At 41.9% G+C, this 19,772-nt stretch overlaps 1 protein-coding gene across 23 annotated transcripts in view; it reads left to right on the top strand.

Moving 5' to 3' along the window:
- Positions 1-19,306, top strand: part of SNCAIP (synuclein alpha interacting protein) — a 149,016-nt gene extending 129,710 nt beyond the window's left edge. For 12 of the 23 annotated variants that reach the window (XM_025986436.2, XM_072728725.1, XM_072728729.1 and 9 more), the window contains 4 exons: positions 5,508-5,594; positions 6,174-7,242; positions 8,531-8,601; positions 18,744-19,306. In XM_025986436.2, coding sequence (XP_025842221.1) covers positions 5,508-5,594; positions 6,174-7,242; positions 8,531-8,601; positions 18,744-18,828 — 1,312 coding nt within the window. In that variant the 3' untranslated portion in view covers positions 18,829-19,306. The remainder of the gene's footprint in view (positions 1-5,507; positions 5,595-6,173; positions 7,243-8,530; positions 8,602-18,743) is intronic. The other 11 variants (XM_025986439.2, XM_072728743.1, XM_072728730.1 and 8 more) reach the window with 1 other exon arrangement.
- Positions 19,307-19,772: the final 466 nt, after the last annotated feature.

The following is a 19,772-nucleotide window of genomic DNA, read 5'->3' as shown; positions in this document are numbered from 1 at the left end:
GTGCCCAGTGTCCAGGAAATTCCTAGTCTTCTTTCCATCTTCTTTTCTTCTTCCATCCCAAGTCCTGCCAGCCAGCATTCCTGCTCTGGGTACCATCTCTGCAGAGGCAAAATGATACTTAAGCAAACAAACAATGCAGAGGAGACTTCCCAAGCAGGGAATTTGAGGCACATCAGATGAGCGATGGCATCTCTCTGTGTGCACATGCACGGCCTGATTACTTAGCAAGCATAGAAAGTACATATGCACATCATCCCCAAACTCTGTCCTTCACATTCTAGGAAATCACAAAAAGCTGAGAGAAAAGAAATAAACAAACTAGACATGGGCCAGTTTCTCAGTCTTTCAAAAGAAAAATGTATATTTAGGGAATTACAGACAGGTAATCTGGCAACTGTCACCAGTATATTTATTACAAAAATGAAGTGGACAATTTGTGAATCCTCAACGTAAAATAGCATCTGGTCAGCGTGGTGTTATGCAAAACCCTCTTGGTCTAGATGGAGCCAGTTCTGTTCTTGACGAGATTATCAAACTGGTTCCTGTTGCCTACGTGGATGGCAGAAAGCATTTCTAGGAGATTATCATGATATGTCTGAAGAAATGGGAATAGAAGAGAAGCCATCAGGTAGGTCTCTAGTGATACAAAGAATCAAGGAGCTGACACCACCTGAGTAGGCTAAGGTCAGCCCTTGGAAAACACACCAGCCAAAGCACAGTTGCCTGGGGCACCTGGGTGATTCAGTGGTTGAATGACTGCCTTTGGCTTAGGTCATGATCCTGGGGTCCTGGGATAGAGTCCCACATCGGGCTCCCTACATGGAGCCTGCCTCTCCCTCTGCCAGTATATCTGCCTGTCTCTCATGGATAAGTACATAAAATCTTTTAAAAAACAACAACAACAAAAAACTACAGTTGCCTTACTGGGAAGGGATTTTCTGAAAGCCAGAATCAGTATTCAAAGTCATGTTGACAGATTAGGAGGATAAACCCAAAAAATTAGATTTTAGAAGCAGAATATGAAGTGTTTTAAATTATTTTTGAAACTACTCTTTTTCCTTTTCTACCTTCTGAAAAGAGAGCTTTGGTAGACGGGAGGCCTTCGAGTGTATTGCAGGTGTAATCATGCAGCAGTATGACATGCAGCAGTCCTCAGACCTGCTGGCTCTTCTCTGAGCTGAGAGAAACCATCTGTCTACTTTTACCCTCTTGCCTCAGGAACCAGGTCTATGTACCCTTCAGGCCATCCCCTACTAGAATACTCTCTTTAATGAGCTGGTAAGGATTTTACTAGACATGAATAAGATTTCAAAATTAAATATTAAAGGGGTTGTCTCCAAGTGTCCTCTGTCTGGTTACACAAAACTCCCCTAGGGTAGGTGAGCTATGAGCTTCAAGGACTTAATGCAGTTGAAGGGAAAATACATGCCACCTCACAACTCAGTAGGTTACCTTTCCACAGTGAACATACTCGTGCATATGTCTTTCTGTGCATGTGTAAGCATCTCTAAAGCTAAGTTCCTAGAAAGGCAATTGCTAAAATGCAGGACATACACATTTAAAATGTGGATAGATGTTGCCTAATACCCTTCCAGAAACGTTGTAGCAGTATCCATCCCCTCCCCCCCCCCCCCCCCCCCCGTGTAGTGTATGGACGTTCAGAGAAGCTTTAAAAAATCCAATAGAATGGGGTTTTTTTCCTAAATATTCATACTCAGAGGAAAAATCACAAAACACTGTCCCCAGTCTCTGTACCATGGAGCCTGCAAGCTCCTCACGAGCTGCTTTATTGGTGAATTATTCAAGGTCAGGGTCTTGGCTGCCCTCTGTTGATGAGCCCAGAATAAAGTACACATGTACACTAATAGATAACAGTTCTTCCGTTGTCTCCAGAGCTAAATGCTGTAGACAGTTACAGGTTGCGCTGGAGACCCTGGTCTTTGACTTACTGTGTGCCTCTAAGGATATTGGCAGAATTAGAAGTGAATGGAGAAGTCCACTTAGGATAACCACCTGACCCTGTGTCCTTCAGACTGCAGGGCACAGACAACACAGAAAGGTCCAGGAGCAGGGATGAAAAACATGAGTTCTTCCAGTCCAAAATTCTGAGAGGCAGTCCAGAGTGCCTTTTCCTATTAGAGTACCTTTACTGAATCTTTATAGTTAATAAACATAATTACTGGGGTGCCTGGATGGCTCAGTCAGTTAAGCATCTTCCTTCAGCTCAGATCATGATCCTGGGGTCCTGGGATTGAGCCCCACATCAGGCTCCCTGCTTAGGGGGTTGTCTGCTTCTCCCTCTGCCCCTACCCCCTTCTCATGCTCTGTCTGTGTCTCTCTAATAAATACATAAATCTTAAAAAAAAAAAACTTGTTAATAAATGTAATTACTGTTTAAAAAATGGCAACCTTTAGCTCCATTAGCAGTCCTAATGTATAAGCCGAGATATTACAGATTGAATTATTGCCCCCCCCACTCCAGCAAGAGTAGTTTGGAGTACATCAGAATATCCGCTTATTTGGAGATAAAGTCTTTATAGAAGGAGTCAAGTTAAAGTGAGGTCGTTCGGCGTGCCCAAATCCAGTATCACTGGCATTGTTGTAAGGGGGAAATTTAAATGTGGATACACACACACACACACACACACACACAGGGAGAACACCATGTGAACATGAAGTCAGGGATCAGAGTGATGCATCTACAAGCCAAAGAATGCTAAAGATTGCCAGCAAACCATGGGCAACAAGGAGAGAAGCACGGAACAGCCTCTTTCACAGCCCTCAGAGAGAACCAGCATTGTCCACACCTTGGTCTCAGACTTCTAGCCTCCAGAGCTATGAGAAAATAAATCTTGGTTGTCTAAGCCCCCAGCTGTGGTGATACTTGGCTACGGTGGCCCTAGCAGACTAGACATATGCCCACATATGTTCACACGGTCCGTATACTTTTAAAAATTCGTATTCCACATGATCACACATTTAAAATTGGGCAGTCCTTGCTGAGGGCCTCTGTAGAATCTAGAGAGAGTAGAGTCCTTTTTTTATACCCCATTCATACCTGGAATTCTGATCTGCAGTTAACCCAATTGGCACCAAGTAGTTTTCTTAACTGTATCATAATTCACTTTGACACCTAATAAATCCTTTTACTGTAGACCATAATCTTGCTTGATCTGCTCTAGCCCCTCACTATTTTTTTTAAAAAACTTGACTTGTAATACCAGCTTGCAAAGTGAGAAAAGTAGAATGTTCTTATTCTTTAGGGTTAGCAGACTATAGACTATGGGCCAAATCTGGCCCACTGTCTGATTATTTTAAATAGTTTTATTGGAACCCAGCAACACACACATTCATTTACCTATCACGTACGGTTGATTTCACTCTACAAGAGCAGAGATGAGTAGTTATGACACAGATTGTATGACTTGTCCTGGCTCAGGAGAGGGCCTACTGTTTTAGGCATATGACTCATATGATCATAAGCCTAAAATATTTACTATTTGACCCTTTAGGGAAAAGTTTGCTGTCTCCTTCTGTAGATAAGTTTTCAGCAGGTGAGTCACAGAATGAGTGAGATAAATTGTAATCACAGACTTTACTTGTCTTAGGGATTAAATGTTAGGAGTAAGACTGACCACGTTGAAAAACAGAGTATTTGGGGGAGATGGAAGGGTGTCATCCCAGTGTGACCTCACAGAATTAGATTTAGGCAGCCAATGGTTGTTGAATATGTGTGGTGACACTTGGTGAGAAGAACACTGGGCTTCTTCAGGCCTGGATTTAAGGTCTGGCAGTCATTTGAAGAACCCTTGCGACTCAGGGCACTTGGGTGGTTCAGTTGGTTAAGTGTCCAATTCTTGATTTCAGCTCAGGTCATGATCTCAGGGTTGTGAGATCAAGCCCGTGTTGGGCTCATGCTCAGTGGGGAGCCTTTTTGAAATTCCCTCTCTCCCTCTGCTCTTCCCCCACCCCTGCAACCCACTGAGGCACCACATGTTTGTTGACACACACTGTCTCTGTAAAACAAACAAACAGAACACTTGCAAGTCATTCATTTAGTTCTATGTCCTGGCTCAGGAGAGGGCCTACTGTTTTGCTGCTAATTGTATTAGTTTTCTATTCCTGTAACAAATTACCACACACCTAGCAGCTTAAAATAACACAAATGCATCTTACAGCTCTATGGGTACAAAGGCCAGAATGGGTCTCCAGATTAAAATTGAGATGTCCACATGGAACACTCCTTCTGGAGGCTCTAGGGTAGGGTGGTTGCAGAATCAGTTCCTTATGATCATAAGATCAAGGTCCCCTTCTTTTGCGGCTGTCAGCAAAGGATCACTGCCAACCCCTAGAGGCCAGTGTATTTCTTGGCCCATGGCCCCTTCCTTCATCTTCAGAGCCAGCAACCACAGATCAAGTCTTCACACTTTGAGTTGTCTCTGACCTCATCTTCTACCTCCCCCTCAATGTTAAAGATTTGTGATTAGATTGCATAACCCATAATAGTAATAACCCAGGATAATCTCCCTGTTTTTTTATCAGCTGATAAACCTTAATTCTACCTGCAACACTAATTCACTTTTGCCACAAAGGGTAGCATAGTCCTACCTTCCAGGGATTAGAACATGATAGATATCTTTGAGGGGGGATCACCACCCTGATACGAGAGGTCAGTAAATACTGCTTATTCTTCTATGAGTCAGAATCTGTTGGCTTTGATTTTCTCAAATCCTGTAATATGCTTTCTAAACAGATTTCAGTTTCTCTAACCTGTGGCTTTTAATTTATTTTCTTAAATTTAAAGCACATTGTATTCACATGCTTTAATCTCCAGAACAAATTGAGTGTTGCTATACTGTGCTTCCCTTCATGTAAGAAAATACCAAGTTATTTAATTGTTTTTACCTAGTACAGAAGTAGTTGTGTTGTTTTATTTTGCTCTTTTCTGATCACTAAATTAATTCAATTACTTTAAAGACTTCAACAATTTAGAATGAGTATATAATATATATAAATATAATAGAAGTATATGTTACAAATAATATATATGTGTTATGTAGAGAGATTTCTTTAAAATATTATATTACACACAGTATTTTGTAACTCCCTTTTTTACTTAATATATGTATGTGTATGTATATATAAAGTGTACTTTATATATGCACATATATTAGGGAAGCATTTTCTATCTCGTAGATACTGAAATGTATTATCATTTTTAATAGCTGCCTTTGTGGAAATAACTAAATTATTCACTTAGTCTTGTTGATGAGCATTTAGGTTGCTTACAGTTTTTTGCTAATATAAATAATAAGCATCCTTTTGGGTACTCTGTTGTTTCCCTAGGAAAATTTTTGCACTCTAAGGATGAAAAATATGCACATATGTGTAAGACTTTGGGATTTGTTGCTATTCATTGCAAGTAATCATGTAAAGGTTTATACCTACTAATTTATAGTATTGGCTGGGTATCAGAGAGCTTATATGTTTCCGTTTGTTTTTCCTAGACAGACAGTGGAACGTGTCACACTGCAGAACCAGCTCCAGCAACTTCTAGAAGCCCAGAAATCAGAATCACTCCTTTCCTCACCCAGGTAATATCAGGAGTAGGAATGGTGAGAGTTCTTAGTGATCTTTAATCTCTGAGCCTTCTTTTGGAGTTGTAGAAAAAATATCTTTACGAAGACAACAGTATTGTATTTTTATAAAGAGGAAAGGAATTGAGACCATACAGGGGGAAAAGGCTTTGGACCTAAAGTCAGAAGACCTCAGTTCATCTCTGGCTCTGCCATTTCTTCATTCCCTGATTGTAGGCAAGTCACGTGCATCCTGGAATGAAGGGATCTTTCAGATCCCTTCATTTCTTCATCTGTGAGATATGAATAAGGATGTATGTAGGTTCATAAGATCGTTGAAAATGAGAAAAATGATAAAATTTGCACAAAATTGCTGCATAAACAATCAAATGGTAGACAAATTTAGCGTCATGGCATTAGGTGCGAAGCAGTATACGTTGGTCATGGTTGGCACTACAGAGTATTTGCAGATTGATTTGCACAGACATTCAGGGATTATTCGTAGTCCTGCCCTGTTGATTTGTTGTAAGTCGTTTGTGGCAGTGAAGGAAATCAGTGATAGGAAATAAACCTCATATGTTCTTCATCATCTTTTAGTTCACCATCCTCCCCAGCTTCCAGAAGGTCCCAGTGGAAACCTCCAGATGTGGATGATGAGTCTGTAGCCAAAGGCAAACCAGGAGTCCAAGAAGGGATTCAGGTTCTCGGAAGCCTGTCAGCATCCAGTCGAGCTAGAGCCAAGGTGAAAGACGAGGATTCTGACAAAATTCTCCGCCAGTTACTGGGAAAAGATATCTCAGAGAGTGTCTGCACCCAGGAAAAGCTGTCCTTAGAATTCCAGGATGCACAAGCTTCCTCCAGAAACTCAAAGAAGATCCCAGCAGAGAAGAGGGAACTGAAATTAGCTCGGCTCAGGCAGCTGATGCAGCGCTCCCTGAGTGAGTCTGACACTGATTCCAACACCTCTGAGGACCCCAAGAGCACGCCTGTGAGGAAGGCTGACAGGCCCCGACCGCAGCCCATCGTGGGAAGCGTGGAGAGTGTGGATAGCGCAGAAAGCTTACACCTTATGATAAAGAAACACACCTCAGCATCGGGACGTAGGTTTCCTTTTGGCATCAAGGCCTCCAAGTCTCTGGATGGTCATAGCCCATCTCCCACCTCAGAGAGCAGCGAACCTGATGTGGAAGCCCAGTGTCCCGGCTCAGGGACCACTCCCCCAAGCCAACCCCCGGGAGACCCTACTCAGCCCAGCCCTGACAGCACTGCCGCCCAGAAAGTGGCCATGAGCCCCAAGAGTGCCCTCAAGTCTCCATCTTCCAAGCGCCGGACATCCCAGAACTTGAAACTCAGAGTTACCTTTGAGGAGCCTGTGGTGCAGATGGGACAACCTAGCCTTGAGCTAAATGGGGAGAAAGACAAAGACAAAGGCAGGACCCTCCAGAGGACCTCCACAAGTAGTGAATCGGGGGACCAACTGAAAAGGCCTTTTGGAACCTTCCGATCTATCATGGAGACACTCAGTGGCAACCAGAACAATAATAATAACTACCAGGCGGCCAACCAGCTGAAAACATCCACGCTGCCTTTAACCTCACTTGGAAGGAAGACCACAGATGCCAAGGGAAATCCTGTGAGCTCTGCTAGCAAAGGAAAGAATAAGGCGGTGAGTGCTATTTGGAGAATATCTCTTTTTTTTTGCTTTTGAATTCACTGTGCTATTCCTAACGCTACAGATTGTTGACCTTTGCCACCTTGAGGGAATCCCCAGAAAAATCCCAAAGGGATGCGTGGAAAACCAACTGCATGTGTTTTCTAATGAGATGTGTCACATTACGGTATATATGCTTTGCTCTTCCTTTGGAAAACACTCTGAGAAAGAAAGATTACATCATAGGACATCATATTCTGGTCCCCTGGTTGCCCTAAATAGTTTGATCCTTGAGGGTTAGGACTCCTAAACTGAGAGACATGTCTACAAGGTCAGACCACCAGTCGATGTGAAATCTTCCTTGGCACTGATTCTTCTCTGGCAAGAGTTTATTCCCAAACCCAGTTAAAGAGCACATAAAGAGATACTCTGTTTCTAAAGATTTAAGTACTCAACTTTGGAATGACCTTTGAAATGAATACACCACAGGGACCTCCGCATTGGCATTTTACAACACAAACCCCTAAGCGTTGATCAGGATAATGCTATAGTGGTCTGAAGCGCTCAGTACATGAGGGATGGAAGAGTGGGCCATGAAACTACATTTTATAATTGCATTTTCTGGAAAACCATGCACTATAATCTGTGGTTTAGAACCAGTGAATAAGAGATACGAACATCTTTTTAGGCGATGTTTCCTGTGTGCTCTCTGTATCCCATGTGATCCTCCCCCCGCCCCCCCAAAAAATAGTGTAGCAACCAAAATGTACAACACTGAGGAATGGAAGGACTGGAAGGACCCAGAATATCCATCCTTGCAATCTAGGCAGTCACAACCTGCATAAGCAGTTATTTGTCATAAAGTAAAATTCCATTACAGGGAGGCTTAAGACCTGTCCAGATTCCTTTTCAATATCAAACTGGAGCATTAGTTAATAATCTCTCTGATTAATGCCAGTTTTAACTCCACGGTGATTTCCAGCATGAATTGTCTTCGTTGTAAAGGACTTCAGCGGGTATGCATTCCAGCCAGAAAAGTCACACCCGTGCCCCCAAACGCCAGCCCCTTTGGGTGTCACATGTCCAGCCTTACCTGCTCAAATAAGACTTTCCCAGGTAACTTAATGGGTGCTGTCACTTAGGAGGGCAAGAATGATCTCAGCGGCTCCCTGTGCCTCTTAAACTATGTGTGAAGCTTCTGTCTGCTAATCTGCTTCCTTGCGTGCCTCCTGTTGACTGAGTCGTGTGCATGCGCCGAGCTTTTGTTGCATGTTTTCAGATGATGTTTAATTGCACTCTCTAGGAGATGTACGGCAGCTGCGTCACCCTCTCTTCTAACCTGCTGACCGAAGAGCCTCTGCGTAACCATGCACGGTACGTGGTGCTAGCGGGTGCCTCGGCAGCGGCATGCCTGTGCTTCCAGTAGCCTCACCTTTTTAAATCACAGAACCAGAGCAGCCTTGGCAGGAGCTGATACCAAGAAAGAAGAAAATGCCCCTTTCCCCACCACCACCACCACCCCCCAGTAGAAGCAGCCAGTCTTATAATGGGGCCTTAGAAAGGGACCGAGCGCCCAATTGGCGGGGCTTTATTCCAGCAGCAGAGGAGTCTACTCAGCTTACAAACAGGCTGCGTCTCCAGGTTGACTTTGGCTTTCAGGCTTTGTTTTAATGGAGTCAAGTACCAAGTAAGTATAGACATTAAATTTCCTGTCCCGGGCAGACGGAGTCGATCTCTGATCAGAATCGGAGCTGTGAAGCAGAGCTGAGGTTTTCTTTCGTTGCTGATCCCAGACTGAAAGCTCCTTTCATCACTGAGCGCAGGAGAAGCAGGGCCCTGCCATCCTGAAGTTGCTCTAGCCGAACGCTGGCACCCCCGTACCCCGCGGCGCACCCGGCCCGGGGCCGCCCCAACAGAATGGTTACGCTTCAAAATGCACGGGCTGTGCACAGGAAAGGATCATCTTCAAAGGTCCCCAGTGGCCCAGGCGCCTCCCTGGGCAAAGTCCTTCTGCTTTCTTTCCTCCCCTGCCCCCCAAGGAAATGTGAACTGCTCGCCCCAACACCCCCAGAAGCAGGAAAAGGAAGGAGTGGATGGCGAGTTCCCACTCTCAATGCTCCAAGACTGGCATCTTGCTGAAGAAACCCCCCCAGAATACATTTTAAGGGAGACTGTCTCTTTTAAGTCATTCGAGCTTGCTTTATTTTTTTTTAAAGATTTTATTTATTTATTCATGAGAGACAGAGAGACAGAGAGAGAGAGAGAGAGGCAGAGACACAGGCAGAAGGAAAAGCAGGCTCCATTCAGGGAGCCCGATGTGAGCCTCGATCCTGGGACTTCAGGGCCCAAGGCAGATGCACTGAGCCACCCAGGTGTCCCTCGGGCTTGCTTTAATATAAGTATTTAAATTAAAAGAAAAAAAATAATAAAATAAAATTAATTAATTAAAAGAAAAATATAGCACACCTTGCGGCACCCTCCCCCAAATCCTCTGCAGTGTTTTTGCAAATGTGTATATGTTTGTCTGTAATGATAAACACACCCCAACGGGGGAGGGGGGTGGTGTTGTGAGCATCAACTTTAGTCCAGAATACTAAGGAGCAAGAAACGTCACTCTTCCTCCCTCCCCCGATCCCTGTAAGTCAAATCTAACCTGCTCCAGCTCTCTGGTCAGCCCAGAGGAAAGCATATCTCAGTCACTTCAGGGAGTACCCCGGAGGTCTCATTAATTCAGTACATCCAAGGAAGCACCTTGGAACTTAGGTATTTACTGGTCACCAGCATTCAGCTTAGGTCAGGCCTGCATGGTGCTGGAGTCTGGGCTACTTCTGGCCACCCCAGGGCAGGGAATCTTGGCCAGTTCTGAGTCCAAGGCCTGAGGTAGGAAGGAAATAGAAAAAAAAAAATGTACTTTCCCGTCCCAGATATGGGTGCCGGTCCTCCCTTTCTCTCAACCTCCCCAGCCCCCTACCCTTCTCAGTCTCAGGTGAGCTTGGGTGTGTCCTCTGGTACCTGGAAAATTCTGGGTTTTTGTCCTTAAACAGAAGTCACCAACAGTACCTTCAGGAAAGACAGACCAAAGACTTGGCAGACTCTTGGGAGGGAGAAGAATGCCTCTCATCTCTCGAAGGTTCTCGCAGTACCTGGAAGTAAGACAGCAAGCATTACAGTAGATTGTCCTGCCAGAAATACTTCATCCTGTCTTTTCACAAGCAAAAGAACAAAGCTGAACAGTCCTCTATAAAATAATTATAAAAGTCAGAGACCAAATGAGGCTTTAGGGCTACTGAGCTATCCAACCCTCGGTTAATACTTTCTACTCAGTTTAGGGAGCAGTCCTTCGGAAGGCTGAGCTTTGAACCTCAGAGTCACTGGCTTTATGGATTAACAGAGTTTGATTTCAGCGGTAAACAGAAACCCGAAATTAAAAATACTCAGTGTATTTAAATAAGCAATCCTGAACCCTTCCCCTCCCTACCTTATAATTAACCCCTGCTTGATCATGGTTTCGGCTTAACATGTGTTCCAGAGAAAGTGAAGAGTCATCGTTTGCTCACGCTAGAGAGGGGAGGTTTCTCAGATTCACTCACAATTACATAGAGGCAGAGAGAACTGGCCCACGTTCACTCCTTAGATAAGATAAGGAGGGATGGCTGTCATGGAAATGAAGCTCCCTCGGAAAAATCAACACTAGCTTGAGATCATGGGTGTGAAAAACATCTAATTGACTCTAGTGCTTGCTTCCTTTTGCCTAGGGGACCCAGAGAAGGAACATCCCACAGAGAGATACAATATAAAAAGGAATCTAGGGGCTCATCCGTCAATGATGCCTTCATATCTTGGCCCAAGCATTTACACAAATGCTAAAGGCTTGGACAGCAGAGTTTCCCCAGGATTATGTACCTTTGGAAAGCAACAGCAGTCATTGGGTTGGAGTTAGCATAATGGCTGAACATTATGCCACCAAAAGGCCTGATCACTATGGCCCCGGGAGAAAGAGTGGAGCCCTGGAACCAAGTGCAGGCATACCCTGGAGTCACATTTTAGTTCCTAAGAAGTGTTTATTTTTCCTGGTAAGGGAAAAATATGGGCAAAAAATACATTTTAAAGAATATCACCTCTGTGTGGGGGTTCTGTTTGCTATTTATTTTCCTAAATTGGTCACAGCTTGATAGCAAAGAATCTAAATTTCTTTTCAATGCCCTTTAAAATTAGATCCAACTCCATTACTTTGGACAGCTTTCCCAGCGTGTTCTGAGTGCAGAGGACGACTTTGTTTATAACAAGCAGATTTATCTTTACTTTTTCTTATCAAGGACAAGTTGGTTTTGAGTTATTACAACTCTAAGGGAATGTTTGCAATTCCTTGTCTTAAAATGCCAATAAGACATTAATTTCCCAGAGTTTAAGTCTAAGCAAGACCTGTAACATGAAGTGGGCTTTGAATCCAGCTACCAAGAGGCAGAGGGCATTATCCCCTGGGTACCACTAGTCACACCCTCCCTGATCACTATGACCCTGTGGCCTGAAACCTGAGTCCTAGCACCCACACGAGAGCAGACTTCTTAAAAAGACATCAAGTAATAAACACCATAAGTGTGGGTTTTATTGCCAAGGAATTAGCCACATGGGAAATTATACATCCAGAGCCAAGAGTTAGTATTAGATATTTTGCATAGATGTCAAGGTTGTTCAATAACCACTTTAACAGGAGTAGTATATTTGGCCCGAGGTGATATGAGGTGACCCCAGTAGGGCGTCGAGTTCAGGGTACCCAGTGCCCACCCCCACCAGCACGCATGTACATGCACACACACACACACAAACACATTTATGTGCTTACTGTCAGGATATCACACTAACCCTAATCTTGTCTCTAATTTTTTTACCTTCGAGTATTGATTTTTAACCCGTATGCTTTTTAAGAATTCTTGAAGGAATGTGTAATTACTTGGTCTTCATTATGTTATCACGGCTCTCTGATACATGTTGATGACTTCGTTCTAGAGGGACCTCCCCAGGACCAACAGTCCTACCAATGTAACAGTTCAGAAGAGTTCAGAAAAGTTGGTTTAAGTGCTAATACGAAAAGGGGATTTAGTGATTACAGACATTAGCATTATTGCCAATTAAAACTATAGTTTCGACTTCTAAGCCCTGATCTCAAGTGTATGTTCCTCTCTAATATACTGGGGTCTAGAGCCAGTCCATCAGTAGGAGTTGATACCAGTCCCCCGAGGTGCCTTCCTCTACTCCAGAAACCCCTAGAACCCACCTGGTCTCCTGTCCCTCCACTTCTCCCTTGTGTCTCCAGGTCCTATGTTCCCAGCACAACTCTCGTCCCTCCCACTCTCACTTCTGCCTCCTTAAGGTTCATATTAGTTTCAGAGGGAAACCCCATATTTCATACCGGAGCTTTTTGTCCCTAGGACTTGGAGGGGAGAGGAGACCCCAATCGTGAACATTTCTCCAAGGGCAGGCTCTCCTCCGCAGAGGCCACAGTTTTGCATTGTTCACTCTTGCATAGTAGAATTTTGTGTAAAGAGGAAAATACTCATGTTATGGGAGGTAGTTAAGAGGATCAGACTCTCCCAGTGTCTCAGCCCAACTTAGCAAACTCTTTATAAAATCTGCCACGGTTCCCAAGGTTGACCAGAGCATGATTCGCAAATGGAGTTTCTTTTCATATCCTCCATATACCCACTGGAAAAGGAGAAAGCATATTCTGCTGCAGGAAGACAGTGAAACATAGCTTAGTCTCAAAGTAGGATGAGTTGAGACACAGAAAAAGCCATGACAACTAAGATCTCACATTCAATCTTAAAGCACGGCCCTTGGAAGGCTGGAAATGAACATGTGGAACAGCCATGACCTCTAAGGAGGAGGGTATGGAGGAAAGACCTTCCTTCGAAACCAGACGCATCCCACCATTCTTTCAACATGTGAATCCTGTTTTCAGTGTAATCACAAAATTGAAGAACAAACAACTCGTTTGCCCCACCCCCGTCCTCTGAACCTCCCTCCCCCACAGCCCAGGTTTGAACTGTATAATGTCACAGGGGATACTGTCCTGTTACTGTCATATGTGCACCACCTCTGCCTCCACAGGGGTGTCTCTGAACATTAAAAGAGCAGTGCCTGTCTATAAACTCTTAGTAAGGCTGCAGTTGCCAAGAAGCAGCTATTCATTTGAGGTTTAAAAGTCCCGGATAGAGACTTTACCCAGACAACTTGCAGTACCTTCACCAAGCATCCCCACTCCAACCACAGTCATTTGGGATTTTCCTCCCCACACTGAGAACAGTGCAGATACATTACGCTTCCCGAACACCACATCCCTGGTTTGCCAGTGCACGCACTGCACCAACGTCTTTCACTCTAAGCCAGGCATTTTGCTGTGCCAGCACGGGGCATGCTGACTTCATAAAGGAGATCAGAATCCAGAGAGAATTAAAAAAGGATACAGTTAAGACACAGTACGCTCCATGAAACGTAGAGGAACTTCATGAGAATGGGAACCCTTGACAGCCTCCCCACACGCCCCATCTGTACCCACAGTGTCTAGCCTGGTACCTGGCACACGCTAAGAGACTTCATAAATATTTAGCGAGATGGAGAGTGGAGAGAGGAAAAGGAGAAACAAAACAAAAACGACTGATCCTGTCATCCCAAGAAAGAACAGTGCCCTCCGTATAAATCTAGGCCCTTTGATTACAAGCCCACCTACACCTGCAGTGAGTTTTAGTGGGAGTACTTTGAGGGCCAATGTTCATTCTCTGAACCAGAATCCCATTTTGTAGTAGATGGGACTTATAGATTTGCTCTCAGGAAAGTCCTGAAGGAGGTCACAAAAGTAACAAAGTCTCCCCGTTTTGGTTATCAGTGAAAATGCAATCCTTGCCCGTGGACCATTTTAAACTAATCCTCTAAGTAAATAGCTGTCTGATCACGATGGGCTATGGAAATGTGGAATCTATGCCTAGATGAATCAGCAAGTCAGATTACTTGCAAAACTGTTATTTAAATTTAAGCCTTTTTTTCTTCCCAATTTTGGTCACTGAGAATGTGATTTCATATCCAAAAATGAAATCAAGGAACAGCTAATTATCTGAATAATTCATGCCAGAATTACCCAAACACTTTTGTTCTTTTGAATACTGGTAATTCAGGACTAGGTAATTGAAGGATTCAGGGAGGCTTGAATTTTCCTGATATTATTCAAATAAATGCCTGAAATATACACTCAGCTCTAATCATGCTGGGTTTTATCCTGCAGAAAGTGTTCTTTTTAGTGGTCTTGACCACAGCACCCCTTATATTTAAGTAGAAATACTCTGTTAATGTCTAGATGATATTATCCTTAGACTACAGCCTAAGCTTTCTTTTTAACTTTTATTTATTTTTCATTTAATTTTTTTGTCAAAGTGCTATAGGTATATATGATAGTCATGCTAAAATTCTAACAAAAATTGGCTCTCCTCTGCCCAACCTACCCTGTTCTGTATTCCCACTCCCCTGAATCAACAACTTGGCTTACCTTCAGATGTATTCTCTAGTATTTGGTATTGCTCATACAGATATTCTCTCTGTTATCTATCAGCACTCTACAAAGTAAAATGATAGCTAACACAAAGCATTTACAGTGTACCAAAGAATATTCCAGGTGCCATATGCATATTAACTGTTTTAACCTTCACAGTGACACAATATGGTAGATTCTATTATTATTAAATTTTGCAGATTTGAAACCAAGGCACAGGGAGATTATGCATCTTGCCCAAGTTTACACAGTAATGATAATAAATTATGGAGCCAATATTCCAAAAATCTATATTCTCTACGATGAACCAAACTTGTCTAGCTCTATTTTAGCACCCAGCACTGCCCTCTCCCCCAACACACACACACACACACACACACACACACATACACACACACACACACCTATTTCCTCTTCCCACTATTATTAATACAATTGTATCACTCTTTGGGATTAACTCAGTATTTGGTGTTTATTATTACTATGGCTGTCTAAATATTAATCACACTAGGTCCATGCAGTATGTGGTACCGCATTTCCTTTCTAATTATAACCTTAAATTTTTTTAGGAGAAAATAATTTTGACTTCACAGTTCACAATATATTTCCAAACACTGTGCTAGAGGCAGAAACCTTCCTTCAGTGTATTCAGGCAAATTAGGTGCCTCTCAGTTTGTTCATGGAGACAACTTCTCTCCTCTTGCACAGTCTGGATGGCTGCTCTGTGGAAATCCCATACAGCTGTCTTCCTGGAGTTTCCCACATATATTATTCTGGGAATTCCTTCTGCTTCTCCTATGTAGAACCTTATTTCCTGAATTGGTCTTTTCCCACTTTGGGTTTATGCTCTTGTTTTGGTAAACACATCTTCCCACCCTAGGGAGATGAATGGGTGCAAGAGACCCATTCTTGAGACCTTGCCTGTATGAAATCATCTCCACCTTGCCCTCAGACTGGATTAGGTGTGTTTGGCTGGATATAGAATCCTAGGTAGAAAATTATTTTCTCTCAGAATCTCAAACACGTTTCATTTTCTTCTTGCTTCTAATGTATCTGTTGAGAAGCTCTATTCCTTGCTCATTGCTAATCCCTTGGAAGCTATTATAATTTTCTCTTTATTCCCAGTATTTTGATTTCTTGATACTTTGTCATAATGCTATTTTCATTCCTAACATGTGGGCACTCAGCAGGCTTTTTCAATCTGGCAACCTATATGCTTCAGTTCTGGGAAATGTTTTTGTAAAATTTCTTTGAGAGTTTTCTCCATTGCAATTTCTCTGTTCACTCTTTCTGGAAACTGTATCATTGTAATGTTGGATGCACTGGATCGACCCTCAGATTTTCTAACTATTTTTTTATCTTTATCCATATTTTTGCTTTTTCTACTTCTTTTAGGAAAGAACTGACCTGGACCTTCCAACTTTTCTAATTTTTTATTTTTGCTTTAATAGTGTTAATTCCTAAAAGTATCTTGTTGGTTTTCTTTTTGTTTCCTTTTTGTAGCATTGCACATGCAGTACTTACTTAAATTTTACAATCAAATTCAAATGTATATATTTTTTTCTTTTCTTCCGTTTTGTAGTAAAGGTGGTGTGCAATACACACAGTCTTGCTCCTTTCTTACCTTCACCTAACACACAAGACCTAACACCTTCACCTTTATGTATTAGTATATAAAGAGTTTCTTTATTCTTTTACATAGCTACATATTATTTCACTGTATGAATGTACTATTTTTAATCCTTCATTTTATTGAGATTCTGGTCTTCTTTGAGTTATAGCAGCTCTTTATATTTTACACATTAGGAAGACTAACCCTTTGTAATATGGGTTGCAGACATTTTCCCAGTTTTTCTTTTCTTGTTAAAAATGTCTATAAAGTTTTCATTGTCTCCCTATGTTATCTCTATTCACTTTGACTTCCATTTCTCTGTTTATTTTGGTCCCTATCTTTCATAATAGCACTTTGCTCAGATATCTGATGATCCCTGACTTTATATTCACTAAATCTGAATAAAAGATCCAACTTTATGGGTGAGGCTTGTTGACTGGTAGATGTTGCTTCACATGCACTGATGAGGGTGACTCTTGTTGGGAAAGTCCCTGTCAGTATTTGCAGGTCTTTTCTCTTGGCCAGTTGATTTCTCAAGTTAAGGAAACTCCCATCTCCTGCTGGGGCCCGTAATCTGAGTGCCAAGAATCCATGAATCAGACTAGTAGGAGATGGGTTGAGAATTCTATTATCACTTTCTCACTTAAGGAGAGTTTCATTTAATCTTGTAGTTTCCACCTCCTTGAGCTGAATTCAGTCTCTCTGGCTGATGGCTTGCAAATAGTAACCTCCAGTCTTCTTTCACATTGAGAGATAGTCACCTGCTACATTAGTTCAAAGAGGTAAGCTGATATATATACTGCTACTTCTAAAAATTTTTCAGATAATCCCCATTTTCAACACCCACTCAGCACCTACTGTCACCTTCAGAAATACATGGTGCTTCTAGTTTCTGCATCTTGAAGCACAAATCAGTTTGTTGGGTTCCCTGCCCATAGGCTTAGATTTGCATCTTTTACTCTGCTAAATCAATTCCACATGCCCATCCACCTTCCTGTTTCTTAAATAGTGTTGGTATTTTGTCTATTATCATCCCCTCACACTTCCCTTATTCATTTAGGTTTATGCCTTTTTTATTTCTTTTTTAAAAATTCAATTAGCCAACATACAGTACATCACTATGCCTTTTGTGTTTCTCTATTTTCATTTTAGTGTTGTTTTGTAAGAAAAGGGTGATGAATGTGTGTATTTAATCCACCATGTTTAACTGGAAGTCCCTGGAACATCTTTTAACCAACCAGGTTTTTATTTCCTTCTTCCCTTTCTTGCTCATGAAAACTCTTTAAAATTCTGTTCAGGGGCACCAGGTTGGCTCAGTTGGTAGAACATATGATTCTTGATCTCTAGGTTGTAAGCTTGAGCCCCACATTGGGTGTAGAGATTACTAAAAAATAAAATCTTAACAAAAATAAAGTTCTATTCAGAGGAATAAGTAAAGTAAGAATTAGAACTTCCAGATGGTGATGAGGATCAAATATTTACCAGAATACTGAGAATAGACTACATGGTCTTTGTAAGTAAGCATGATTTTGAGCCACTAAAATCCCACTTGAGGCTCTCCATCCAAATATATCTTCATGTTAGCAAGTAGCATTACCGGAAATGCTTTGTTTTTGTCTGATATAGCAACAAGAAGGCTATAATAACATATAATATATAATATATAAGGTATTAATGTGTAGGCTCATCCACCTTCAGGAGATGACTTCTCCCTGGATGATTTTTATACCCAGAATGTGAGTAATATCCCTTAAAAACAAATGCATCTACCCAGAGGGGAATTCACTTCAAAAGCACAACCATTCTAAGGCTTAAGCTTGTGCTTCTTTCCATAGGCTTACCGAGGTATCAAGTATTGAGGGGAGTGGGGAGGAACCAGTATTATTATTCTCTAGTTTTTTCTTTTTCCCATAGACTTACCTATTTATGATCTTCCAACAGTAATCACACACCCAATAAAGCATATTCTTTAGACGATTAAGACTCAAGCTTATTGGACGTTAAAGATGTCAACAGTGAATCCATGTAAATGAAATATAAACATCTCTTGTTTCCACTTGACCAGCACTCCTATCCTTACTATTATATTTGACAAACTTTGACCTGAATTGGATAAAATTCACTTGACTAGAATTTTGCCTGAATTCTAACCAGCATGTTGGAGAAACTACTCCAGAGCCGAATTAAAAAGTTTTCACAAAGTGTGTGTTATTACATGACTATCACTTTTATTGTTTATAGTGTTCTTCAGTGTGGTTTGTATGAGGATAATTTCCATTTTGGGTAAGCTGTTTAGTGGTGGTGTCTTGTAACTTGACCATAGTTTTATCTAATTCTAGCCTTTATGGTTTTTCTTCTGCTTAGGCATAATGACATCAGTAGAAAAATGAAGAAATCCTACAGCATACAGCACAATGCTGAGCCAGAGCCAAAAGAACTCTTCTTGTAAATCACTTTTTTCTTATCTCTCATTGCCACCCTTTGGACACCATTGGAAATTTCTGGACTATCCACTGTGGAAATAGAATCATGAGAACAATGTCTCACCAGCAGAAGAACAATATCAGGATGCCTTAAATTTATAGTAGCAGACTATATAATACACATTTTTGGGTGATATTTGTATATATATCTTGTTTCTAAAGAAATGCTGTTTAAAAGCATGATTGGGCCAATGTATGTTTTTTAAGATTGGATTGGTTCAGCTTACCCACACGACGTCCGCCAAGCCACTGGCGCCATCTTGTCTTTCATCAGTTGCATGGGTGTTTGCTAATGTTGACTGAACTTTTGCTTTCCCAATACAGTGGGCAGTTTGGGCTCCACTCCTCAATGAGACCAGGTCAGTGGTATTGTTTTCTGTCAAGAGTGTTTTTTTCTGTCATTTCTACTTTTTGTATAAAGGAAATAAAACAATGTTAACAGCACCTAGAAGCTTGGGGTACCTACATTCCAATAAGCTTGTGATGTTCTGCTTTCCAAGGGACCTTGAGCGTATTTTGATTGCTGATATTTTATTTCAGGAACAACCTGCCCGATTTAGCTGTTTTCCCATAGGGGTGAAATAAAACATTCTAGTTTTCATTAAGTACTAAAGGATCAGACAAGTATATAAAGTAAGTCAATTCCTTCTGTCTTCTCAAATCCCGGCGTTGACATGAGAAAATACTAATGACAGCTAAGGATTCAGCCCCTGCTTGGGTCACTTTTTCTGTCTAGAACACATTATGAGACCTGTCTAATCCCTTTAGGAGACAGTGTGGAGCCTGCCTGGGTTTATAACAACCCTATTGTTGATACAGCCCTTTCAATCCATGTAAGCAGTAAGTTCCAGATGGTTTTGTCCTATCATATAAAAATATATTTCTGTTGAAACTTCAAGAGTTTTATTTT

This window comes from Vulpes vulpes, chromosome 12, assembly GCF_048418805.1.
Source record: "Vulpes vulpes isolate BD-2025 chromosome 12, VulVul3, whole genome shotgun sequence".
In the NCBI taxonomy this organism is placed as follows: domain Eukaryota; kingdom Metazoa; phylum Chordata; class Mammalia; order Carnivora; family Canidae; genus Vulpes; species Vulpes vulpes.
The sequence above is the reverse complement of the archived record's forward strand: the minus strand, read 5'-3'. Positions and strand labels throughout refer to the sequence as shown.